Source organism: Quercus robur, chromosome 10 (genome assembly GCF_932294415.1).
Source record: "Quercus robur chromosome 10, dhQueRobu3.1, whole genome shotgun sequence".
Classification (NCBI taxonomy): Eukaryota; Viridiplantae; Streptophyta; class Magnoliopsida; order Fagales; family Fagaceae; genus Quercus; species Quercus robur.
In genome coordinates, this window is record NC_065543.1 from 31,831,057 (window position 1) to 31,859,055 (window position 27,999).

Here is a 27,999-nt window from a genome sequence, read left to right on the forward strand (position 1 = left end):
CAACTTAACTAATAAATCAAATCGAGCAAAACTTAGCTCAAAATTTTGTAATTTTTAACAGTTTAAGTTAAAATATTATTTGTAAGTGTGTTTCAAACTTAAACAAAGTTTGAATTTATATAATTTTTAGGCGAAAATACCATTTTGGTTCCTACATTTTGGAGTTACAATCAATTTGGTTCATACATTTTGGTAGAAGTCAATTTGGTTCATTTTATTTTCTACTTACAATCAATTTGGTCCCTACTATTAACTCATTAACAAAAAAAATGCTTATGTGGCTAATGGTGTGCACTATTGCATGCCTAATGTTGACATGTCAAAATTTTAATGCCACATTAGTGCTTACATAGTAACAAACAACCACATCAACATTGAAAAATAGTTTTTCTTTTTTTTATATACCAATTTTATCATTTTCTTTTAATTTTCTTAACGTTTCTCGTTAACCAAACATATTTTCACATCTTTTTTCAATTTTCTTTTTTACTTTTCTTGCAATTTTTTTGGTAACCAAACATGTTCACCACTTAACCTAGATCCACCAGGCCACCACATCCCAAATCACCACCACCATCTCAATAGTTTAGCACCACCACTAATCCAGATTCACCACCACTAGGGATGTTTTTTTTTTTTTAGGGAGAGAGTTTTAACCTATAGCATCCATTTCTGATGATAGTTCTTTATCATTAGACCAAAACACTAATCAGTTTATGATGTAAGCATGAATTAAACTTCAGATCTCTTGAATATGAATGTTTGATGATATTCTTCTAGTAATGAGTGGCTATGGTTTTAGCAATTCCATATGAGGAATTCATTTTTTTGTTTATGTTTTTTATTTATTTCTTTTAATTAAAATATTGACATGGTATTGTTTAATGTTAATTAACATTTTTTATTATTATTTAAGTAGCCATGTAGGCATTAAGCATGTCAACAATACACCTCATTACCCACGCAGACACTTTTCGTTAATGAGTTAACAGAATGGAATAAATTGATTATAAGTTAAAAATAGGATTAACTAAATTAATTTATACAAAAATGTAATGACCAAATTGACCATGCCTCTAAAATATAGGAACTAAAATTATATTTTCGCCTAATTTTTATTCAGCTGAGCCTGACATTCTACTGATCGGATTTATAGTTTTAGGAAACATTCAGCTTTGGTTAAAAGAAAAAAATAAATAATCTGAACAAAATTATGAGATATGAAAAAAATAAAATAAAAAAAAAAAAACAAAAAAAAACAGAACTATATAAAGAAAAATCTAGCCATCGACGCAAAACCTCTGCCAATCCCCTATCTGCTTTGCAACCACCAAAAAACAACGTTAAACAGACAGAGTAAACTCCCCTACTCTGTCACAAAACCCTAATTGCAGTGGCAAATGTCACTCAACTCAACTCAACTCATTTGAACTAACACACACACGCGCACACTTCCCAATTCAATTCCCATTTACTTAATCTCTCTCAGACATTTATACAAACACCTTTCTTTCTTTCTACCATGCCCTACTCAGCCATTTTCCATGGCTATATCAGAACCACCACAGTCCCTTTTCTCGCCATATCTCTCAGACCCACCTCTTATTTTCGAGGCCCCAATACTCTAAAACCCTCACTGCTACCTTTCTTTTCAAGAAATAGACACCCGAGGTTTGGGAACTCGCACGTGCGGCCCTACTCGAGGCATCGGGTCACTTGCTCGGGCCTCGAGGTGGTCCGCAATGGGAGGCAGAGGAGAGTTGCTACGTCGTTTTGGTACCAGCAGAGCTCCGGGTACGGCCGGTACGCGTACCAGGACGTGTCCAGTGACGAGTCGGACCGTGACTCGGGGTCGACTCAGCAGCAATTGGTTGGTTTTTGGCTCACTCACTCTGTTTAATTTTGTTTGTTTTGTATTGGGTTTATGGTATTTGTTGAGTTTGGCACTGTTTGGTTGGCCATTTCGCTTTTGAAGCAGAGAATTTCGTTGGCTTTTGCTTTTGAATGCAAGAGAAGAAATAGCTTTGTGAAGTGCTATTATGATTTTTGAGAGTGTATGTATTTTTTTTTTTTTAATAGCTATAAATAAATCATGAATTTTCAGTAACTAATGGTTGAGTAGCTGAGAAAGTTAAGGGATAGAAATTGGAAGTCTTACAACTTTTATAAACTATAAAAAGTCTTACAACTTTTGCTGCTTCATTCTTAAGTAAAATAGATAGTACCAAATGATTATACAAGAATCTTGTTTTTGGTGCTGAAACCATAAATTTTAACTGGATTTTCATGGAATTTGATTCACTTTTACCCTTTCAGTTTCATTAGAAAAGAAAAGAAAAAAAGAAAACCCAAACCTGGAACTACTCCATGGTAAATCATGGTTCACCTTTTGCATTCCTAGGAATGGAATGAATATTCCTAGACAATATCTAATTGATTTTTTGGTTTCACTTATAAAGAATGACTCCTTAGTAATAACTATTCCCCTAAAATATGAGGAATTGCTATTTGTCCTCAAAAGGTCTATAATAGTTTTGATGCCCTAAATTCTCATTAAATTTTACATTCCCAAAAAACTGAATTGTAGAGAACATACACAGTTATGGGTGGTGTTCCTTGATGAGTAAAATTGAATCTTGTCAATTTAGATGTTGGAAATTGATATTTAAGGGCTTGGGATTTCGGTTATGAATAGGTTTCTAAGGTTCTTGATGATGGAATTATAAAGGTTGATCTTTAGAGAATGCTAGGGTTTTGGTTGGTAATGAGTTTTCACGAGTGATGAATTGCACAAAAAGAAAGAAGAGACTTCTTTGAGAGTCTCTATCTCCAAAGAAAGAAAAACTAGAGAGAAATCTAAGCACAAAGGAAACAACTTGATTATTATCCCACGTGGCAAATGAGAGTTGCAAGCATCTATTTATACATCTCATGCCCTAATCTAATCGGCCACATATGGCTCACTCCTATTGGCTCTCTAATCAAGCATGTGACTTGATGAATACATGTGATTAATGTGTTACATGTGCTAGAGCTCTAACTAACTCAATCCAACTCAATCTACTTGTAACAACTTCTAACTAATTCTAACCCTAATCAAACTGTTGGACATGTGCTCAATCATCTTGCCTCATAGATTACATGATTACATCTCTAATTCAATCCTTAAACTGATTGCTAGATGTCTCCCATGTGCAAGAGGGTCTTGGACTTGCTTGAGTTTAATTGGAATGCATTATGGGAAAAGCTAGCACAAAGTGTCAAGCGGGAGCCTTGAACTTCTGATTTGGACTCTAGTGCCGATTGACACTTCCTTTGTTTGCCCTAATTTTTCTTTCTTTTGAGTTTTTTTGAGTTCCCAACTTGATCATAACACAAATTGTCATTTTTGTACTCCATCTAAAGATACTTCCATTTCTAGAAAGCTCCATCATTGACTTTTACTTTTCTCTACTATCATCTCTCTCTTTCTCTCTCTGTATCTCTAATAGCCACCAATAATTGCAACTTCTGACCACAATCCTAGCCCTCCATTGATCCTCATCAACCATGATTTCAGGGCTTAATGTTTAGGGTTCCTTACATTTTTGCTTGGTGTTAAATCTTGAGTCTGACTCAAAAGTTTACAAAGCCTGCACTTTGTGTCAAAATCTTAAGTTGACTCATCTGTCTCAAACAGTGTGGTGAAGCCTATTAGATGATGATCAGTGGAGGAGTTTTTGAGGTTTTTTGCTTGCCAAGGATCTTAAAGTGGCTTGAGATAGATGTTGGTGTAAATTTTTTAATATCCTAAGGATACAAATTAATGTAGTTGAAGTTTATTGAATTTGAAAGGTGGGCTTGTTTTGTATAGTATAAAAAAGGGTTTAATCAAAAGTATTTGAATATAGAATTAAAATATTTGTTTTAAAAATTATAATATGAGTTCTACCTACTTGTGTATTTGAGCATAGCTTTAGATATTGAACAAACTTTGCAAGGGGGAAACTAAATTAACAAAAAAAGGTCGTCCTAGTGCATAAAGCTCCCACTTTTGCAGTGTTTGGGAGAGGTCATGATAGGCTGCATTGCCCCCAATTTTTTGTGGAAAGGCTAATTCCTAGACTCAAACCCGCAATGAGTCACTTTTGGTGGAAGACACTTGCCATTGCACCAAGGCCTGACATTTGGGACACTAAATTAGCAATGATGCTAAATAAAATCAAAAATTTTTATTGACAAAAGATCTTGATTGCTAGTTAATCAATTTTTTAAAAACACTGTTGATTTGAACGATAACTATTTATTGTTTAATCATGTATGGATGGCTGCCCTGCATTGTTTGATGTGGTGTCTATGGAGGAAGAGGAATAATCGGAGTTTTGAAGATACTGAAATAACTATGTCTGATCTCAAATTATTCTTCTTTAGAGCTGTGTTGGATTGGATGCCTATTTTGCATAGTCAGTCCTTATGTTCTGTTATTGATTTGATAGATTTATGTAATTTGCGTGATTGATTGTATGGTCCCTTATTGCATACTTCTTGTATTCTTGGGCGACTCTTTTTTTGATATCTATGAAATTTTACATTACTTATCCAAAAAAAATTTATATATAATAGAATGCTAGTTGAGGCCTATGGAATATATATAGTTTTATAAGAAAGGGTATTTTATTTTAGAAAATTTGACAAAATATAAGATTCTATTATGCCATTTTATGTGTTGTGCTATGTAATGAGATACAGATTCGGGATTCTATTCTAGTTTTGCAACCAAACAAATGAATATTAGTTATTCAATCATTACTTATTTTATTTATAGTAATATTGATTCTTATTCCTTTTGTAAGAACCATTTAGTGTTCCAAACATGCCCTAAGATTGTATTACATGAATATGTTGATCAATATTATAGGTGTGGCAATCAAAGGTTCCTCCTAGAGTAGTGTTCTTTTCTTGGACTGCTGCGTTAGGTAAGATCTTAACTACGGATAATCTTTGGAAGAGGCATACTGCAGTGTTAGAGTGGTGCTTTATGTGTAAAAGGTGTGGGGAATCAGTGGACCATCTTCTTCTTTATTGTCCTATAGCATATGAGTTGTGGTCTATGGTTTTTTTGTTTGTTTGGTATACATTGGGTTATGTCGTATAAAGTTAGTGAGGTGTTAGCATCTTGGCAGGGGAAGTTTGGTAGACGTCGAAATACAGGTTTATGGAGGTTTGTGCCACATTGTTTGTTATGGTGCTTATGGTGGGAGCGGAATGCTAGATGCTTTGAGGATTGTGAATGGTCTATTCTTGACATTAAGGGGTGTTTGGTAGGGGTGTTTAAACAACAGTTTTTAATGTTTAAACACCATAATACGTATTTCCATAACACTTTTTAACCCATACATATTTCCACAACACTTAAACAACAATATTAGAAATCTCTAACCAAACGGGCCCCAAGTTTTTCTTTTTCCGTACTCCTTGAGTGGAGTTTAGTTTTGCCTTCCTATTCTTGTTTTTCTCTCCCCAATCTTATAGATCATTGTAATCTGGGTTCTTGATTTGTGCCACTGTAGTACACTTCAAGTGTACTTGGTTTTTTTTTTAAAATTTCTTATGTTACTTATCAATATATATATATATTTATATATATATATATATATATATATATTATAGACCAATTTTACTAATAATTGACAAGGAGAAAGGTCACATCAAAAGAAATTAGTGTCAGTGTGCTTGTCCATTGGTACTTAATGTGCCAAATTCTTTTTGTTACTTATCATGTTCTTTCATTGTATCAACCAATACTTGATGGATGGAATTAAGTCCAAGGCAAAATCGAGTGATCCCAGACATATTTTTGCATTTACATATGAATGTGCATGCAAAGGCTCAAAGATGTTTTGAGCCTTAGGTTACTTAATGGAGGCACTCTTTGATTCCTGTTCCAGCTCTTGGCTCTTGCAGCTTCATTGTTTGCTCTACTTTCTTACCTGAAGCTCAAGTTAATGTAGTATGTGACATGGCATGTGAGACTACTCGTAATGACATGGCAGCATACTCACTATGACATGAAAGCATGGGATGGACGGTAACATGGCATCATGGACGGGATGGCCAAAAATAATGGGAGCTTTTCTATGGCCCCAAAATTGGAGGAAAAGTTAGTTATATGCATGTGTTAAAAATTGGGAAACTTGTTAGATTGGTCATGTGTCAATTAAATTTTGTGTGTGGCTGTAGTTGGTTACTTAGCGATAAATATGCTCAGTGTAGGTAAAAGGGTTGAGCACATCAAGGAAAAACAAGATGAAATACCAAAAGATTCAAGATTTGTAGTCTATTTTTGATGTAGGATCTTTAGGAATTCATCACTGATTTAGTTTTAATGATGAGATCTTGAAGGATTCTTGAATAAGGTTTGATGTTTAAAGCTTTAGGTAATTTTGATGTAGGATCTTTAGGAATTTATCACTGATTTAGCTTTCATGATGAGATCTTGAAGGATTCTTGAATAAGGTGTGATGTTTAAAGCTTTAGGTAATTTTGATGTAGGATCTTTAGGAATTCAACACTAATTTAGATTTCTTGATGAGATCTTTTTGGGGTTTTGAATGAGGTTTGACATTTAAGGGTTTAGGTAAAGAAAAGATTGGATCTTGAATATGTTTGATGGTTATTTGGTGTTCAAACAATGAATCGAACATGATATAAGAAAAATAAAACCCTAGGTAATCACATCTATGTTATCCTAAGCAATCACACCTAAAGGCAATCACACCCTCAAATCTTAAAATAAATTGCTGGAATTTTATTAAAATTGATCTCACTATGAATATTATTTACTATAATAAAACCTTTATATGGACTATTGTTAAATCCTTTCCTAGAAGGACTAGGACTCCTAAATAACCTATTTCTAGAGAGACTGTGATTACTAATAATAAAGAAATGGTACATAAGAACTTCTAAACCAAATAAGAAAATGACTCAAAACACAAAATAAGACTCATGGACCTTTGGTAGATTCTCTCCATCTTTACTCTAGAAACTTCTGTTCTCTAGACTGCATGTGTTATCAAACTCTTTCATTGCAAGTAGCCATATGTTTGGATCATGATGTTGAAGTTTCAAACAGCATACCTTATTTACTATATTTCATTGTATTTTGTATATCAGCAAGCCATTATTTGGTGATCTACTTAACCATTGTTGATGTTGTGTCATACATTTCATCCTTCGACCAACGTTTTAATGTGTGCTTGTGATATATGTTTTTTTTATGAAAAATTTCTGGCAGATTGAGTTCATGTGTTTATTAAATTATTAATTATTGATTTATGATTAGCAGTGTGCTTCAACCCTAGATAACATTGATGAGTGGAGATGGAAATTAACCATGCTTCTTCGCAACAAAGATGAGCAAGAAGTGGTGTCGAGGGAGAGAAAAGATAGACGTGATTTTGAGCAACTTTCAGCAATGGCAGCCAGGATGGGCTTACATAGGTATTTGATCATGTACAGTAATCTTGCATCTTATAATTCTATCTCTTCTGTGTTTGAAATATAGTTATTTTGGCAGCCATCAATATGCAAAAGTTGTCGTCTTTAGTAAAGTCCCTCTGCCCAACTACAGATCTGACCTGGATGAGAAGCGTCCACAGAGAGAGGTATTTTCTCGCATTTACTTTATGTTTGGAAAAAAGGGATGACTTGCGTCTTTTGAGAATTTTTTGAAGCACTTTCCCTGAATGATTCTTAGTTAAAATGGATGAGATGGGCAGTTATTGTTTTTTACCCTAGAAGGTTGTGCATATTTCTTGAAGGTACTAAACTTTGCATCTAGTGAATCCGGTGTGATGTACTTATTATTTTGATTACTAATAGGTGATCTTACCTTTGGGATTGCAAAGAGAAGTAGATGCTCGACTCAGACTTTTTCTCTCTCAAAAACCTATGAGCAATGGAAGTTTCTCAGATAATTCCTTGTCAAGATCAGGAAGTGATGAGGGGTTTTACGAGCAGCAGGAGCCCTTGATAAAGAATAGTGTTGTCATGGAGAGAATCCTCCAACGGAGAAGTTTGCAATTGCGAGATAAGCAACAAGATTGGCAGGTTTATCTGAAACCAGCAAAACTTTTTCAAATACATTTTTTTTGGCTGTTGTTATTATCGAGGCGCACAGTTATTCTTTCCGGCAGTTCAAACTTTTTTGATTTAATATTTATTATCTATTTATAATATCTCAAATACTTAACTATCCACTAATTAAGGCTCTCTCTCTCTCTCTCTCTCTCTCTCTCTCTCTCTCTCAATAGTTTCTTAAAGATGTTTGTGGTTTGTGCATTGGCATAGCTTTGGTCATTGTTTTGATTAGAGATGTGGTTCTTGCCCAATTAAACTTGGGTTTACCCTCATTTATTTCCAATGGGCTTCAATTACATGGCAGTTCCTCCTCCCATAATAATGGGATGGAGTGTGTGGTGGGTTCAAAATCTGCTAAGTGCATGTAACTTAGGAATCAATAAAAAAAAGAAGAGGTTTTACCATCATTTTTGCTTCCTTTATTGGTTTTGAACAGGAAATTTTTGTGCAGTATTTTGTGTCAGAAAAATTCTTAAACTTACATAAATGCCCGACTCTAGAACTTAAGAAAACAGGAATGACATTAAACTAGCTGCTTTCTGTTGCCAGGCAATTATAAGGCTTATAATCATGTCCCTTTTTTGCAACAGGAATTGTTTTCTGCTTTATTACTGTTATCTTCTTTTTGTAAAATATTAGCATCTTCCCATACACTTGAATGTAGGGCATATGCTGCTCAGTTGTGCATGTTTAGTATATTAATAGTATGAATATGTTTGCCCTTATGAAGTCTCTGCTTCATGTTACTAAATTTGTGTTTTTCAATAGTTGGTTAGTATAATGAGGAATCACTTAGGGTATGTTTGGTATAGTGTAATAGCTCCTATAATGGAATAGCTATTCATGTATAATAGCAATTCGGTCATTTAGTTACATTTTTATTACATGGATTAGTTATTACATAGGAATAACTATTCGTTAAATTGAAGAATAGTTATTCCTCTTTAAGATGGATTTAATAGCTATTCCTGAGTACATATAATAGGTTTTAAAATTGATATATTTCCAAAACTATAAATTTTCCTTATACATCATCTTTTACAAGCTTTTCATATGTAACAACCAAACTTATGGATAGTAATAGTTATTCCATTAATATATCTTCTATTCCCAATAATAAAGATTACTATTCTTAATGTAATTTTCATTCAGTGTATCAATTGTACCCTTATGATTGGTGTATTCTCCTTCTTATCATATTTTATCTTTTGAAGTAATATTAACAAGGCAGTATCATTCTTATCTTTTACTATATAATTTACATTGAGTTGTGATGTTTCCAATATGCATCATCTTAATAAAGACTACCTTTTTTCTAGTTTTCCGTTTTTTCCCCATCCTTAAGCAATTGCAAGTTGTCTGACAGATATGTATTCATATATAGGAAACTCCTGAGGGTCAAAAGATGCTTGAATTTCGTAGAAGTCTCCCTGCATTCAAAGAGAAGGATGCATTATTAAAAGCTGTTTCTGAAAATCAGGTGAAATTATAATTCATTGGTTACTATTGTAAATTATGGTTGTCTCTCTGACCTTCACTCCTTTACACGTCTGAGTATGCCTTAAAGAAGAAATTTGTTTGACCATGTCATATAGGTATATTGGTTTTTATGTGTTGGAATCCATTTTGTTTGTATATGTCTAATCTTCTAGAGAGATTTATTTATATCTTCTTCTAAGGATTAGTTTGATTGGAGTCAGTGAACATTACTTTTATGAGATGTGACTCTGTGTTTGTGTGTGTGGATCTGCCTTAATCAAGCTGGTTATTTATTTCCTGTACCAAAGGGTGCATATTTTGTACTCAATGTGTTATGTTCTTTTGTTTTTGTTTTTAATAATGTCTGATTCTCAATCATAATTTTTGTCTTATTTTTAATATGGTGCTTCTTTGCCTTGTTTTTGTATATTGCTGATTCTGGTATGGATGGAGTTACTAGTTGGTGGTGGAAGGTTGTTTTTTACTTTTGATGTGGATATTATGTATGTAAGAATACCACATTGAAAAGGATTTCATTCCTATTATCATGATTTTAATATTAGTAGTCCTTGTCTAATCCATTGCAATGGGTCTGCTGATGTGTGTAAATTGTGCAAAACATCCTCTTTTTGGCATTCTGGTAATCTGAACTTTAAATAAAATCATTGAGACTAAGATGGCTATGTACCAATGCATTATATTATTAGATTTATAGCCCAATTAGATAATTAGTTATTATTTAATGAGTCATTTGGCAATTAAAACGTTCGCACGATTAAAAGAAGAGAGAATTTTTTTTTTCTCTTTAGGCACTTTTCCATAACAAAAAAAAAAAAAAAAAAAAGAGAACATAAAAAAAACTGATAAATATAAACTTATTTGCCATATGTATTGCAATTTACACAGGTTTTGCTGCCAAAATTGCTAGAAATAAGAATAAGTATTGATGTTTCACTTCTTACTACTGCAATGAGCAATCATCTTAAACATGATAAGCTTATATATTATTTATATTGAACTCATCTCAAGTTAATACAGTCCATTGAGGCCTTGACGCCAAGGAGGATCCTTTTTCATCATTTATCTGCGTCTTGGGCCATAATTTCCTCTCAATCTATTTGTAGAGACTCTACCTGTGGTCTCCATTCAGCTGGTTTTGGATATGAAGTGTCCGTTGGGAACAACTTATTTAGCTTCTTTCTGAAAGTGGCTAAAGTATACTTGTACTTTGAAAAAGTGAGCCAAAAAAAGAAAAAAGAAAAAAGAAAAAAAAAGAGGTTTTTAAAAAGCTATACATAAAAGCTAAAAGTTGAGCTTATAACCTCTAGTCAAACAGACACGAAGTCCTGTTAAAGCCAATCACTGCTTCACCTCCCTTTACATAAAATATGTTACCTCCTTGATTTCAAAGTTTCCAATGACAAATTGCTCAACTATGAGGACTAGGCAACCAATAAATGAACCATGTGTTATTGTCCCCTTCTTTTAGCCACAGTGCTCTTGATTTTTGGAGCCAGTTAACCTCCTCCAATTGTACTAATTTCTCCATTTCAAACTTTCATTCCTCTCTCTTTGTATGATCCTCCAGAGATAGTACATCAGTTTCTTCCTTCATATCTAAAAGCCTCATCTCTTCCAACACTACCTTTTTGATATCTAAATTACCAAATACATCTCTATTCCAAGTGAAAAAGTCCTCCTTGAAACCTCTTAATTTCATATAAAGAACAAAACTAGGTGATCCATGGAAATTGTAGCAGTGTTGTTAAATGCGCGCTTAAGCGCAGACCGCACAGCCCTTGGGGCTTTTTCCCTCTACAGCGAGGCGCCCTCACAAAAGCGTGCCTTAGGCGCACTTTTTAGAGCTTTTTTATTAAGCGCAAAGTGCGCTTTTTTGAGCTTTTTGTATTTTTTTTTATAATAAAAATCATGATTTGATTTTTTGCCATTAGATCTAAATATGTTTGAAATAAGCCATTGATTTAATATATAAAAACTAATAGTGTGGTGTTCTACCAAAAACCTAAGCCTGCCTCTTTAGATATTTTAGACCTTTTGGACCACGACCACACAAACAAACACTCAAGTCAGAAAATTATGATGATCCCTTGCTTAATGAGGATGATGATTATGTAGATTAGGATTGCATTGCATATTTATATTGATTTTGTTAGGCAAAGATAACATTACTTAACATTCTAGTATTTTTTAGCCTTTGCCTTTCTGGTTCTATACTTGTATTTTGATTCTATGATTTTTTGTAATCATGGCCATCAAATATCATGTTTGCATATATTTTGTAAAGCACAAGAGAATTATATAAATGTTATATAAATTATATAAAATGTTTTATTGTAATTTATATGATTAATTGATCACTTGATTGTTGTATTGACCAATAATAATTTTTTTAAAATTTATTAAATTTTTTTTAAATGTGTGCTTCACATCGATCAGACGTGCGCTTGCGCTTTGCACCTAGGCCTTTGCGCTTAAGTGCGATCAGCGCTTTTAACAACACTGTTCCCACAGTGTGCACACTTTCTCTCAAAAACCCATATTTGTATACTATGTGTTTTCAAATTGGACTCGACCTCTCCCCTCTCTTTAGCCCCCTTCCCCCCAGCAATCCAACAAAAGAGGAAAACAGTCTGATGTTGGTTTTGAATTGTAGCTCTTTGTTTTGCATCTCCAAAGTTGATCATGATCAACTTTCTAGGTCTACTTGGGTATTAAGCGTTTACTTGTAAGTACTGAATTCCTTAAACAGAAGCGTATGGAGCACTTTTTAAAAAAAAGCGTGCTGTAATTGCTAGTGCTATACTCAATAGGATCAGGTTTTTATTTATTTATTTATTTATTTTTTACAGTACGCACATTATAAATTGGTTGGGCACAAAGCAATTTTCTGTATCATTTTAAATTGGTTCTGCCTGTTATGGATAGATATGAAAGCAATTTTCTGTATCATTAAAGTATTTGATGGGTTTTGTACATTGGTTGTTACCAGGGCTGTAATACATGCGTGGACTAAACAAATGGTTAAGGTTATTAATAACATATATGATTTTGCAGGTCATTGTTGTCTCAGGTGAAACTGGCTGTGGTAAAACCACGCAACTTCCTCAATACATTTTGGAATCTGAGATTGAAGCAGCTCGTGGAGCTGTCTGTAGTATTATATGTACTCAGCCTAGAAGAATATCTGCCATGTCTGTTTCTGAAAGAGTTGCTGCAGAAAGAGGGGAGAAACTGGGAGATTCTGTAAGTTTTGCATCTGATGTTATTACTCTTGCCTCTAGAACTTAAGCTCGTTCAATCATTTTTATTAGCTCGATTATAAATAACCCCCCTCCCCCTCTTCCCCAATTAAACCTTTTTTCCTTCTGAAAGGTTGGTTATAAAGTTCGGCTAGAGGGAATGAAAGGGAGGGACACTCGTCTTCTTTTTTGCACCACTGGCATATTGTTGAGGAGATTACTTGTTGATAGACATTTGAAAGGGGTAACTCATGTTATAGTCGACGAGATTCATGAACGTGGAATGAATGAAGGTAACATTGGAATTGATTTATGGGTTGTTCATCATTATTTCAAATGGGATGTTGACCATTGTTTGCTTTTATTCCAGATTTTCTTCTTATTGTCCTCAAAGAGCTCCTTCACCGTAGACCAGAATTGAGGTTGATTTTGATGAGTGCAACCTTAAATGCTGAGCTTTTCTCTTCCTACTTCGGTGGTGCTCCAATGATTCATATTCCTGTAAGTTCACGGTGCTACTTTGAGAGATTGATTTCCTTGTTCCTTGTATACTCCCCGTGTAATTGGCCTATTTTCTTCATCAATAAGAATGTTATTTATCAAAAGAAAAAAAATTCACAATGCTAATCACTATATCATTTCTTTGTTAAAATCCCTTCACATATAATGCAAGTACAACTACTGAAATGATTGTTGGATGATGAAGTTTAGGGGACTCCATGACTATTACCATCATAACCAGGGCTAACTCATGTTCTTGTTTGCTTTTATGACATGTTTGTTATTTATCATTACTGTTGTGGGTAGCTTGTCTGAAATCATCAACATTGTGCCTGCCATTTTTATTTTGTAGCCTATAATGGCCCTTATAGTGCATTTCAGTTAATTGGAGGGCATTATAGGCCATATTGAATGCTGAAAAAGAAGATTTATATTCTTATCCATCATTTATTTCCCCAAGGCCTCTCAAGTTCTCTTTCTTTTCTAGATCTGTAAGTTTTGAAAATAGGTGAACTTATAGGCTAAATTCAGGAGTGAAGACTTTTGAAAGTCTTGCAAAGTCAACTTCTTTGTCAAAGTTAGAGACCTAAATTTGCTTGATTTTTTGTTCAGTTTTTAATTGATACCTCAATTTAGAAGCATCCAAAAGTTTCAAATTAAGGTGAAATATTCATCAAAGTATATATGTGTCTTGGAGATTTTGATCATTGAGTTTGTAGTGCTTACACATATTGAAGGAGGATATCAATCAGTAGGGAGATGATGGACAGCACGACCTTAGCTCAGACAGAATGACAAATAAAGATAAATAGAGCCCACCTCAATTAGTTAAGCATCCATGGGACTACTCCAAATTAATTTGAATTAGTATTAATTGAGTTTGCAGTACTTAAATATAATTATAAAAATAAATATTTTGTGAAATTGTTATACATATTGGCTCTTATAATATTGGATGGATCTTCTCTTGTTCATTCGTTAACTTCTGTGGTGGTATTATTTCTTGGTCCTGATTCCTTTTGTTCTTTTTCTTTCATTTCTTTGTATATTTTGTTTAATATTTGGAGAGCCCTTGGCGCCTTGGATTTTTATGTCTACCAGAAAAAGAGAGAATATGACATGATCTGAACGTAAGCAATGCCAGTTTGACATTTTTTCTTTTCTTTGGGTGGTGTTTTTCTTTTTGTTTATTTCAGGGGTTTACATACCCAGTCCGCTCACATTTTCTGGAGAATATTCTTGAAATGACTGGATATCGATTGACTTCATATAATCAAATTGATGATTATGGTCAAGAAAAGGTGTGGAAAATGCAGAAACAAGCTCAAACTCTAAAAAAGAGGAAGAGCCAGATTGCTTCTGCTGTTGAGGTATGCAAATTTGCAATCTTATCTAGTTTTTGTTGCTTACTCTTGGTTCTATAGCAATCTGCTCCCACTCTTGTGAACAGGATGCAGTTGAAGCTGCCGACTTTAAGGAGTATAGCCTACGGACTCAGGAGTCTTTATCCTGTTGGAATCCTGACTCAATTGGTTTTAACCTCATTGAATATGTGCTCTGCCACATAGTCAAGAAGGAAAGGTCTGGTGCTGTTTTGGTTTTTATGACTGGTTGGGATGACATAAATTCTTTGAAGGACCAGCTCCAATCTCATCCCCTCTTGGGCGACCCAAGCAAGGTGCTGCTTCTTGCATGCCATGGTTCCATGGCCAGCTCTGAGCAGGTAATTGAATTATTTATCCAAGTGTTTTCTATGCATAGTTATTGCAATGATTTTGTTGTGGAAAACTCCTGGGAAAGACAAAATGTTCCAATAAATTGAATCTTATGTTGATGATGTATTTTTGTTGAAATCAATATGCTATTTATGAATTTGGGAAGCATTTGGTGTTAATGGGACAAGGCTCAAAACTAAAACCTTGAGGCTCAAATTAGGCATGCCTCGTGACTTAACATTACCTGTCAATAGATTTTATATTATAAGACTTTACCCCTCAGAAGACCCCCAAAGGAAATTCCTCTGAATACTTTCCAATCTATCTGCTACAGCTTTAGGAATAGTAAAAAGAGATAAAAAATACGTCGGGAGACTTGAGAGAGTACTCTTAAGTAACATGAGCCTACCACCCTTAGATAAATAGAAACGCTTTCACCCAGAAAGCTTCTTCTCCATTTTCTCCAAAATAAGATTCCAAATCGAGGCTGTCTTAAAAAAAGGTTCCCAACGGCATCCCCAAATATTTCATAGGCAAACTACCCACTTTACAACGAAGAATGTTAGCCAAAGCATCTAGATTGTTCACCTCCCCAACAGGGACAATCTCGCTTTTCCCTACATTGACCTTCAAACCCGTAAAAGCCTGAAAATAAGACAACACGAACCTAATGGACAGTAGCTGTTCCCTAGAGGCATCATAAAATAAGATAGTGTCATCAGCAAATAACAGATGGGAAATACTCACCCCAACAGAGTTCATAGATCCCACATGAAAACCCCGAATAAGATTACACTCCTCTGTCTTCTTCAAGAGTCTACTTAAAACCTCCATTATCAAAAGAAACAACAGCGGGGATAGTGGGTCCCCTTGTCTCAACCCACGAGAACTTCCAAAAAAACCTTCAGGGGATCCATTTACCAGGACTGAAAAACGGACAGACGAAACGCAAGCCTTAATCCACCCCCTCTATTTCAACCCAAAACCCATCCGGCCCAACAAATAAAACAAGGCCTCCCAGTTCACATGGTCATAAGCTTTTTCAATATCCAGCTTGCAAACCACACCCGGAATTCTGCTCTTCAATCTACCATCCAAGCATTCTTTTGCAATAAGCACTGTATCCAAAATCTGCCTTCCGCCAACATTCGAATTTTGAGTCTTAGATATGAGATTATCCAAAACCACCCTCAACCTATTAGCCAACACCTTGGACAACAGCTTATACACAATACCCACCAAACTAATGGGGCGAAAGTCTTTAATGTTAATGGCATTACACTTCTTAGGAATTAAAGTGAGGAACAAAACATTCAAAGACTGGTCAAACACAGAGTGTCGATGAAAATTATCAAAAAAATCCATTACATTCTTTTCCACAACACTCCAACATTTCTGAAAGAAAGCCATGGTAAAGCCATCAGGACCAGGGGCTTTATCCCCCTCCATCTCCCTTAATACCTGGATGACTTCCTCCTTGAACTCCTTCTCTAAGAATAACCGCCCGTCCTCATCAATACAAGCAAAATCTAACCCATCCATGGTAGGATGTCCCACCTCAGTTTCCTTAAACAACCCTTGATAAAAGATAACTATCTGAGAGCGCACATCTACCTCATCCTCATAAAGAACACCATCCACCTCAATCCTTTTAATTTGATTAGCATTTCTATGAGAGTTTGCTAATCTATGAAAAAACCAAGTATTATTATCTCCCTCCTTCACAAACAAGGCCCGAGACTTTTGCCTCCAGGAAATCTCCTCAGGAGAAGCCAACTGTTCTATGTCTCCTTTGAGTTGAAGGCACTGAATCTGATCCTCATTTGAAAGACCCACTAACTCTTCTCTCGCATCTAACCCCATCAGCTCAGTTAGCTTGTTTTTCTTTCTAAAAGCCAAGTCACCAAACTCCTCCTTGTTCCACTTTTTTAAGTTTGCTTTCAGAGCCTTCAATTTTTGAGCCAAGATGAAACTTGGAGAGCCCTCAAAATTGTAACCCTCCCACCATTGCTTAACTCTATCAACAAAACCCTCGGCTTTCAACCACATGTTCTCAAATTTAAAGGCACTTTGACTGCGTCGGACAACACTGGCTTCCAACAGAAGAGGACGGTGGTTTGAAAGAACACGAGGAAGCACTTGTTGGGATACATTCTCAAAGTGCTCCTTCCAATCAAGAGAAACCAAAGCCCTGTCAATTCTTGACATAGAGCGAAGACCAAAATCTCTAAACCAAGTGAAGGAGGCCCCTTCTAAAGGTAAATCAACTAAAGAATTATTCTCTATAAAATCCGAGAATGCGAACATAGCAAGGCTAAAAGACTCACAACCAAGCCTCTCACTTGGGTACCTGATAATATTAAAATCACCTACTAGATACCATGCCATGGGCCACTTGGCGCGCACCTAAGATAACTCCTCCCACAAAGTAGGCCGTTGCCCATTGTCATTAGGGCCATACACACCTGTACAAGCCCAAACAAAGTCATCCACCACTCCTCTCAATAATACACTGATAGAGAACTATCCAGCAATAACATCCAACTTCTCAAACACCCTCTTGGCAGCGTGTTATCTCCTCAAAATATGGCAAGGGTCAAGGGGGGTGGAGTACTAATGTTTGCAGGAGGTCTCATGGGTGTGGTCTATGGAGAAGCATTAACAATGGATGGGAGAGCTTTTCTAAGCATCTGTCTTTTGTAGTGGGTGAAGGCACTCGTATCCGCTTTTGGCATGATAGGTGGATTGGTGACACTATTCTAAAAGATCTCTATCCTGAGCTCTATGGGTGTTTAGCAGTCAAGGATGCTTGTATCTCTGAGGTTTTGTGGATTCCAGAAGGGGGTACAATTAGAGTGTGGAATTTAACGTTTTATAGAGCTTTTGAAGATTGGGAGTTGGCTGCATCGTATTCTCTTCTTCAGCTTATCCAAACTCGTATTCCTCAGGGTACTAGGAGAGATACCCTTTTCTGGCGGCTTAAAGGCGATGGTAAGTTTGACACTCGGTCTTACTACCTTGCGATCCGGGGTGCTTTAAATTCTTTGTTTCCTTGGAAGGGGGTTTGGAAACCAAAGATTCCTAAGCGCGTGGCGTTCTTTCTGTGGACTGCTACACATGGTCGGATCCTCACTTTGGATAATCTAATGCTGAAGGGTCGCCCTTTGGCTAATAGGTGTTGTATGTGTTGCTGTGATGGGGAGTCGGTAAACCACCTTCTTCTTCATTGTCCTGTGATCCATTCCCTATGGTCTTTTATGCTTCAAGCCTTTGGTATTCTTTGGGTTATGCCAGGATCGGTGGCGGGTTTGCTATCTTGTTGGTATCAGTGGCATGGGAAGAATAACTCGGACATTTGGAACTTGGTTCCAGGGTGCTTAATGTAGATTGTGTGGTTGGAACAAAATCGTCGATCCTTTGAGGACAAAGAGAAGACGTTGGATGAGTTATAGCTTTTATGCCAACGTAGTTTTTTGGAGTGGTCTCGTTGTTGGGGTTTTACTGATTGTTCTTCTTTCTTTGAGTTTTTGTCCTCCCTTAGCTTAGTTTCCTGATTACCCTCTGTTTATTGTTCTCTTTGCTCCTGTTTTTTTTCATCATCATGAACTTCTTGTATTTCTCTTTTTTCTATCTTTTATAAAAGTTTTCTGCTTACCTATAAAAAAAAAATCATGACTTCTATGTTTATTCTCAATTTAATGCAATAAATAATCAAAATGTCATCTTTGAAGGAATAGTGCATTATTGTTGTATGTGGGCTTGGACATCCTAAGTTTATCTTGACTCACTTATCATTTTTAATGGCATATCATGAATCTAACCACCAAAATTCAATTAGGACTCTGTGTCCTGAAATTCAACTTGTATTTAGTTATTACTACCAGCATGCATCCCATAAACCTGATTGGTGGGGAGCCTCCAATTTTATTTTATTTTATTTTAGAGAGGCTGATTCCCAGTATGTTTGTAATTTAATTATGAATAAAATAATGCAAAGCTTGATAAACATAATATTGACTAAACCCTACTGAAGCTGATTCAGGTTCAAAAACTCTGATTTGAAACCAATTGGTGTAATTGGAAACCTTTCTTATTGAGGTATATTTTCCCGAGTAACCCAACCAACTGCATTCCTAGATGTAATTATTTTGGCTTAAATTATAATCCCTTCCCTCTTGGTAGACTGAAAGAGGATTACAGCCTCATTTTATATATCATTTACATGTTTTACATCACATCTTATTACATTTTCAGATTTGAACAATACCATTCATCAAATGTGGGTAAATTTTCCTGATTCCTTCTTTATGTTGTTTTGCATACAGAGATTAATATTTGATAAGCCTGAAGATGGAGTGAGGAAAATAGTTCTAGCTACAAACATGGCTGAGACTAGTATCACCATCAATGATGTTGTTTTTGTGGTTGATTGTGGAAAGGCAAAAGAGACATCATATGATGCACTAAATAATACCCCTTGTTTGCTACCATCCTGGATATCAAAGGCTGCTGCTCGGCAAGTAAGATTATTCTGATAACAACCCACTATCATATCTAGTTTAAGATATTATATCTGACATGATATCAACGCTTATTTTATTGTGAATTTTTCTTTTTCCATGTACAAAATGCATTAGTTACTGTCCCTATGGGCATGCCCATCTTGTAGATTCTTGTTTGTGGGTGTGTTTGGTTGATGGTAACTGGTTCTGTGGCAGAATACATGTATTTTAGGTGATTAGGAAAAGACAAACTAATAGAAAGTATATGGGTTTTGGTAGGTAAACCATGTTCATATAGGATGTTTAAACTGTATGACCTTCTCACAGTATGTTTAAGAAACATATTATCATTTGTTGAGGACATTTCCTTGATTAACTTCTTGTGGTGTTTATTGATTACTCATGGCCCAAAGTGTCCTGGAAAAATCCTTCTGCTCCAAAAATTTTATAAATGATTGACCTAAGTATTCTTTTCATTAGACCAGTCATATTAGGTCTATTTGTGTTGGGTTGATGGCTCACTTGTGTCAACAGAACAAAAGCCTCTTTTTAAACAAGGTTGGAGTTTTTATGTTCCTTTCTTATTCTTAAAGAATTCATTTGTTTGAAAAAGATACTATCATGCTCAGGTTGTCCCCATACATTTATGTGGCACTTGCAGTCTTTAACCATGGTTCAGTTGAGTATATACATTTTGTGGACAGGTACAAGTGTGCGTTTGTTTGCACTTTTAGGAGTTGAAAACGCGCATATTAGAAAAAGCCGTAGAAAAATGGCGTTTGGCTCAGTCCAAAACGCAACTTTTTGATAAAAGCTGCGTTTTGGACTCAGGCAAAAACAACGTCCAAAACGCGCAAAATTTATGGACCTCCTGAGGTCCATAAATCAAAATGTGAATGGAGCGTTTTGATATAGCCGTTGGGCTCACAGGAAATTACCAAATTACCCTCTATTAAACAACAAATCTAAAATCAAAACAACAACAGCAGCAGATCAAGAACAGAAAAAAAAATTTAGAACAACAACTATTTCGGAAACAGCAGATCAAGAACAGAAAAAAAAAAAAAAAAAAAAAAAAAAATAGAACAACAACTTTTTCGGAAACAGCAGATCAAGAACAGAAAAAAAAAAAAAAAAAAAAATTAGACCAACAACTCTTTCGAATCAACAGCAGATCAACAACAACAACAAGAAAATTAGAACAACAGCAGATCAAGACCCTCTGGCGGATCAAGAAGACTAACGAAAAAAAAGGGGGGGAGAGATTTACCGACCATCCAATCTTCCCGATCATCCAAGAACAAGAAAAAAAAAAATAGAAAAAGAAGAAGGATGAGTTCTGGAGTTGGTTCCGATCATCCAATCTTCCCGATCCAAGCACTTAAGGTTACGTTCTGGAGTTGGATGAGTTGGGTGAGTTTGGTTCCTTCGTTCGTTTTGAAGTGCTAAGAGGAAAAAAAAAAAAAAAAAAGAAGAAAGAGAGCTGTGTTCTGGACCGAAGTGCTAAGAGGAAAAAAAAGAAGTAGAAAGAGAGCTGTAAAAAAAGAAGAAAGAGAGCTGTGTTCTGGACCGAAGTGCTAAGAGGGAAAAAAAAAAAAAAGAAAAAGAAAAGAAAGAGAGCTGGGAATGTTCTGGACTGAAGATGGTAGAGGAAAGAAGGAAAAAAGAAAAGAAAAGAGTGTGGGTACGTGGGTGGATGAGAAAAAAAGAAGGGAAAAAAAAAAGAAGTAGAGCCCACGTGTGTGGAGAGAAAAAAAGAGGGAAAAAAGAAATTATATCACAATATTTTCACAATAAATCTTAAGGTAGGCTATTATTAGCTAATATTGGTGAGAAAAAAATAATTTTTTTAGAAAGAGAAAAAATAATTTTAATAGTATGTTAAAATTAAAATTAGTATCAATTTTTATCATAATATTTTTACAATACTTTCACAATAAATCTTAAGTGGTAGGTTATTATTAGCTAATATTGGTAAGAAAAAAATAATTTTTTTAAAAAGAGAAAAATTGATTTAAGTATGATGAAGTAATTGATTTAAGTATGAAACAAACTCCTATAAAAAAAAAAGTATGAAATAAATTCCCTTATATATACATTGTCCTTTTTGGTAATTTACCCCTTAAACTGCCACTTTTATAAGTGCTAGCCAAACACTCAGCTTTTTCATTATGCACTTTTTAACAGTTTTTATCAAACACTCAGCTTTTTGAAACTCCACTTTTTCATTATGCACTTTTACAAAAAGCTGAACCAAACTCACCCTAAGAAGTGTCCTTATAATCCACAAGTGAAAAATGATGTTACAGCCCCTTTTTCCTCTAGAAGGCCTCCGCTTGCATTGTTTGAGTGTAGTTGTGGTTGTATCTAGCCTTAAACTTCTGAAGTTCATTATGCCAATGAGTTTTGTCTCAAATGGCACTTCCTCTTCCCCTTAAAATGGGTGGGTGGTTGTATCTAGTCTTCAACTTCTGAAGTTCATGGGGTGCGTGACTTTTATCATTTTTCACTTTTTTAAAAACATCTGAAGTTCATGATGGTTCAAACAAACAGGTAGAAATGAGTGGAAATTGATCTGTAATTTTCGGCCTTGGTTAAAGTCATCCCATTTGTCTAAAACACTTTTTGGATGGGGGGAAAGGGGAGGAAAAGGATGAGGGTGAAGATGGAGGGAAAAGGGAGGGAAGAGGTGTCTTTCCTTAGGTTGGGTGGAAAGAAAGAGGTGGGGAGGGAAGGGAGATGGTGGGTTTCCCTTACCCACCAGGCCCACCGTTTCTTTTCTTCCCAAATTGGGAGGAAATATAGGTACGAAAGAGAAAACAACTATGTTCAGTTTTTAATTGCTGTGGGACACACTAATTTAAACTTCTTTTCATTCAATTTCCTCTAAGAAATCAAACACCTGAAGGAAAGATAACTTTCCCTTCCCTTTTCCCTCTCCTTTCTATTCCATTCCCCTCCATTTTGCCTAACTTAGCATAAGTGGGTTTTCATGAAACTCGTCCCAGATCTTGTGACACATGATGCAAAGCTTGAGCATTATTGACTATCCACATTCTTGCTTCTGCTTGGTAAAATTTTGTATGATTTAGTAGTTATGTAGCACTCAAATTTTAATGTCGGGTTTTACAGTTCTTTGCACACTATTGACTTTTTATTGTGAGATTTGATTCATCTCATGGACTGCTGATACTAGTTTTTCACTTCTATTTTGTAGAGGAGAGGAAGAGCTGGTCGGGTTCAATCTGGCGAGTGTTATCATCTCTATCCCAGATGTGTATATGATGCTTTTGCTGATTATCAATTGCCAGAACTTTTAAGGACACCATTACAATCGTTATGTTTACAAATCAAAAGTTTACAACTTGGAAGTATTTCAGAATTCTTATCTAGGGCATTGCAGGCACCAGAACCTCTATCGGTAAATTTCAATTTGAGTTTGCTTCTGAGCCTCTGCATATTCATCACTGCCCAGAAATGTTTCTTTCTGGATGCTATTAAGATATATGCTTTTGGATTATGGCCCTATATTTTTCTGCTTCTGTCTCCATTGGTATTTTTATGCAAGTAGATATGTTATTTATTTGTATCATGCTTGATTTGTAGGTTCAAAATGCTGTAGAATACTTGAAGATCATTGGGGCTTTGGATGAGAATGAAAATCTGACTCTGCTAGGTATAGAAACACCCACACGCCACAGAGACACCAGTCTTGTTTCTAAAGCTATTTTGCACATCATTTTTTTTCCTAAGCTGTTTAACAGAGACACCATTTTTGTATCTAAGCTGTTTCACATACACATACACAGAGACACCAGTCTTGGTTCGGTGCTGTAGAATACATGAATATCATTGTTTCTAAGCTGTTTCACACAGACACCAGTCTTGTTTCTAAGCTACTTCACACACAGACTCCTTTTTTTTCTAAGCTGTTTAACAGAGACACCATTTTTGTATCTAAGCTGTTTCACACACACACATACACTTGCACTTTTTTGGTTCTGTTTCGCACAGAGATTATTTTTGTTTCTAGACTGTTTCAAGGCAGTGCTTTTGGTTTTATCCTCAGAATCATGACTGGTTGCTTTACAGGACGCAACTTGTCAACGCTTCCAGTTGAGCCAAAACTTGGAAAGATGCTCATATTTGGGGCTATTTTCAACTGCTTAGATCCAATAATGACTGTTGTTGCTGGTCTTAGTGCCAGAGATCCATTCTTGATGCCATTTGACAAGAAGGATGTAAGATTCATACTATGTGTTCCTTGTGAAATATTGATGATTTTCTATGTTCTAGTATGTATTTCTGTGTTAATCTTGTTTACCTTCCTTGCATGCATGATGAGCTATGAATACTCTAGACTTGATACTCCCAATCTGAAGCTGTTTTTATGGAAATCTGTGTTTGATTGGATGTCGTCTTTGGGTTCATTTTCTTTTACTTTTCTTTTAGATCTAATTGTTAATTGTAATTTGAGAGTTTGATTGTGATGGTCTCATAGTATACTTCTCGTGTACTTGGGCTATCTTGTTTCACAAAAGTTACGATATTTATCAAAAAAAAAAAATAATGCAGACTTGATATATGCTTCCTTTCCTTATGTTAACGGAATATTTAGAAGAGAATTCAATGAGGAAGATTCAAAAGTAGAAGCTGAAAATATGATTCAGCCCTCAGCCACTATATTCCACATATGTAGGAGAGTTGGTTATGAGGAATAGAGAATGTTCTTGACAATGCCAGCTGGTGAGGGATAGCTCATCAGTGGCAGCTCACCACTAGGATATTCTAGACTCTTGGTGAGGTTCCACATCATAAAAAAAGGATATTCTAGACCCTTCTAGAAATAGTATAGTGCAGAGGTGCTCATAAAATATTAGCTATGTAACACTTTATATCCATCCTATGATTAATTGAGAGATTATTTAGAATGTAAATATTCAGAAAATCTGTGTATTACATTATATGTTGATTATTTAAATTTGGAGAAAATTGGGGGGGGGGGGGGGGTGTCATGGGGATTAGAGATGTTTGAGGTCATAAGTCAGTTGTGAGTGTTGTTAGAGAAGTTAGAATATGGAGGAATAAGACATTACACTTGGACAATCCAATGTTTTTGTCATCGTGTTTTCCTCCATGTAAATTGCAGACTTCTTGTACTAGACAGGTCTTAACTTATTCCAAGTGATTTTTGTTGTTTGATGATGGGGGCAGATATACAATCCTAACTATTAATTCATATCAAGCATCAGGTTCTCAATTAAAAGAGAAAGAGAGTGAGTAATCATCTTTTGTTTCTTCACTGTCTGCAGCTTGCAGAGTCTGCAAAAGCACAGTTTGCTGCCCATAATTACAGTGACCACCTTGCCGTTGTCCGAGCTTATGAGGGTTGGAAAGATGCTGAAAGAACACAATCCGGTTATGAGTACTGTTGGAGAAATTTCCTTTCTGCTCAAACTCTGAAAGCCATTGACTCTCTTCGGAAGCAGTTCTTCTTTTTGCTGAAGGACACTGGTCTAGTTGATCAAAACCCAGAAAACTGCAATAGATGGAGCCATGACGAGCATCTTATCCGAGCTATCATCTGTGCAGGCTTGTTCCCTGGAATATGCTCTGTTGTGGTAAGTCATGCTTCCTCACTCCCTTCCCCCTTCACCCCACCCCCTTTTTTCTCTTCTCTTATTCGTTTTGCTCTGCCTTCCCTTAAATATTTTCTTCTCTGCATGTTTGGTTTTATTTGTCATGTAAGCTGAAGTCCAGTGAGCAAAAAGAGTTATAAAGGCACTTCTTTTTATATTTAAATGAATTAATCTGTTCAGCCAGAAGTTACGTCAGAGTTTAATATATCTTTTTGGGTTACATATATTTGTTCTTTGGTATATAGTATGCACTGAAAGAATTTTGTTTCTACAGAACAAAGAGAAGTCAATAGCACTGAAAACAATGGAGGATGGTCAAGTACTTCTGTACTCGGTAAGTTTCTTGTCTTTTGGAACTTTAAGTACATTCTTATATGCATTTCTGTTTGAATGGAAGCACCAATGCTACGAAATTATGATTGCCTTGTTATTAATTCTGAACCGTATCAAATAGAATTCTGTGAATGCTGGGGTACCCAAAATTCCATATCCATGGTTAGTTTTCAATGAAAAGGTGAAAGTAAATTCGGTATTTCTCCGTGATTCAACTGGTGTCTCCGATTCAGTGCTGCTCTTATTTGGAGGGAATATTTCCAGGGGTGGACTAGTAAGTTCTTTCATTTGAGTTATACCTTTTGCTTATGGAATATGTATTACTAGTGGAAGATGCTGATGCTATAACTGGCTTTTGATAGGATGGGCACCTAAAAATGTTGGGAGGATACCTGGAATTTTTCATGAAACCTGCTTTAGCAGATACGTTCATAAGCTTAAGGAGAGAAGTTGAGGAACTAATACGGAAGAAAGTAAGAATTGACCATTTTTCCCAACTCAAAACTCAAATGCATTTGAATTCTTCAGAGATGATCATTCCTGTATTGATGTCATTTTGCACCCTTATTTCTTAATCTAGAGTTCTCTCTCTACTCTATTTCTTGATCAATTTTTGCGCACACAGACACATGCAAAAATTGATCAAACCAAAATGCCAATGAACTCTGGCTCAAACTGCAATGGGTGGAGGGTATGAAGTGAAAGGAAATTGCTAAATTATTTTAAAGGAGGACAATTTTTAGCGGTAGAAATTATAGTGACTTAAGATAAGAATGTGCCGCTTAAAATTAAATCCTAAAAGGGGGAAAAAGAAAATTAACTTCTGTGACAGGGCTACAAACTAAAGCTAACTAGGCCCACTCTATCACCTAATCTAATAGTTCACAAAAAGAGTCTTATAAACAAATAGTTATTAGTATTTTTCATTAGTTTGTCAAGCAAATTTTTACTTATAAAAAAAATTAGTTTGTCAAGCAAATTTAGCACTCTAGAATGGACCCATCAAAATAAAGCCCACTTAAATATGGCTCTCCAGAGTAAAATAGCATTTTGTTTATTGTAAAAAATGTAAATGTAGATAATGGTATCAATCATCTTTTGTTAGAAATTTATAACAAAAGGAATGATGAACTTATTTTCTTTGGGAGTATTTAGTGCTTATGCCAAAACGTTTATTATTTATATAAAAATTACTACTTTATTTCTAAGAATATAATTTCTTATGAGAATCTCCCCATGTGAAGCACATATTCAATTGCTAAAATGTTGATGCACTCTTTGATTTTCTTGATATTTGTGGGCAGCTCTTGGATCCCAAGCATGATATGCAATTATACAATGACAAGCTCCTTTCAACTGTAAGATTGCTAGTCTCAGAGGACCAATGTGATGGTAGATTTGTCTATGGTCGGCACCTGCCAGCACCCTCAAAGAAGGCAACAAAAGATATGCTACCAGGTGCACTCTCGAAAGGTGGAGTTGAGGGTAATAATTTGAAGAATCAGCTACAGACTTTGCTTGCCAGGGCAGGACATGAAGCACCCACATACAAGACAAAAGAACTGAAAAATAACCAGTTCCGTTCCACTGTGATCTTTAATGGGTTGAATTTTGTGGGGAAACCTTGCACTAGTAAGAAACTTGCAGAGAAGGATGCCGCTGGTGAGGCTCTACTGTGGTTGAGTGGTGAGAGCCCTTCAGTTTCTACAGATATTGACCACATGTCTATGCTTCTAAAGAAGAGCAAAAAGAAAGATCAGAGAAGAACCTCAATTCGTGGTGCTAAGTGGGGTTAAAATGATCATAGAGAACAGTTATTGTTATTTTCCCAAATGAAAGATTTGGTGGAATGGAGTTCAAATCTTTCCGGACTTGGAGTTGCAACTAGACTGGAGCATACTTTTCAAAAGATCTAAAACAGGTGCGGACCTTAGTGAACCCTCCAGACAGTTTAAAGTAGAAGTGAAGCTGCAGTTCATAAATTCTATGACAGTTATTGACCGTGTTGAATCCTTAATTTTGGAATGGGGGGATAACATTGTTCAGAGGCCAAAGTGGAGATTCTACCGCCACTCAGATGAAGAAAATTATATTTAAGTTTTACACAAAGATGCTGCATGTCTCAGCTCGGAGGCAAGTCACGGCTGCATAAGTATACGTCAACTTTTGTAACATAGGCAGTTTCAGTAGAGTCATGAATTTAGCCAAAGGTAAAAATATAAACATTCTTGGCAGAGGAAGAGTTAGCAAGTTAGAAAAAGTTTCTTAAAGCAAAAATGTACATGTTAGATCAATCTGTGCAATTCATTTTTTGTAAATTGCTTATGTAAAACCTGAGAAGTCTGTTGGATGAAAGCCTTTGACTCCTGCTGGAACTGGAAAGTGTGGCTCAACTTTCGGAAGTTGGACCAAGTATTTATTTATTAGATGCTAAACTTCCTTTGACCAG

General features: G+C 35.6%; 1 protein-coding gene across 4 annotated transcripts; it reads left to right on the forward strand.

Moving 5' to 3' along the window:
• The first annotated feature begins 1,287 nt into the window (after positions 1 to 1,287).
• Positions 1,288 to 27,995, forward strand: LOC126703551 (DExH-box ATP-dependent RNA helicase DExH3). 4 transcript variants are annotated; one of them, XM_050402509.1, is made up of 19 exons: positions 1,288 to 1,870; positions 7,325 to 7,482; positions 7,559 to 7,646; positions 7,864 to 8,091; positions 9,506 to 9,601; positions 12,676 to 12,864; positions 12,994 to 13,153; positions 13,231 to 13,361; positions 14,558 to 14,731; positions 14,812 to 15,084; positions 19,402 to 19,596; positions 22,796 to 22,999; positions 23,185 to 23,254; positions 23,671 to 23,819; positions 24,891 to 25,199; positions 25,492 to 25,551; positions 25,672 to 25,824; positions 25,913 to 26,023; positions 26,855 to 27,995. In XM_050402509.1, the coding sequence occupies exons 1-19, from the start codon at positions 1,523 to 1,525 to the stop codon at positions 27,344 to 27,346; spliced, it is 3,588 nt and encodes a 1,195-aa protein (XP_050258466.1). In that variant the 5' UTR covers positions 1,288 to 1,522; the 3' UTR covers positions 27,347 to 27,995. The 4 variants fall into 4 exon arrangements, with proteins under 4 accessions (XP_050258466.1, XP_050258467.1, XP_050258469.1 ...); XM_050402510.1 differs by having other exon boundaries at positions 7,328 to 7,482; XM_050402512.1 differs by having other exon boundaries at positions 1,703 to 1,870; positions 7,576 to 7,646.
• The last annotated feature ends 4 nt before the right edge of the window (positions 27,996 to 27,999 follow it).

Coding starts and splice junctions, on each gene's coding strand:
- LOC126703551 (XM_050402509.1), top strand. CDS start 1,523: ATGCCCTACTCAGCCATTTTCCATGGCTATATCAGAACCACCACAGTC. Junction 7,483..7,558: donor GCCAGGATGGGCTTACATAG/GTATTTGATCAT, acceptor TTATTTTGGCAG/CCATCAATATGCAAAAGTTG. Junction 13,362..14,557: donor CTCCAATGATTCATATTCCT/GTAAGTTCACGG, acceptor TGTTTATTTCAG/GGGTTTACATACCCAGTCCG.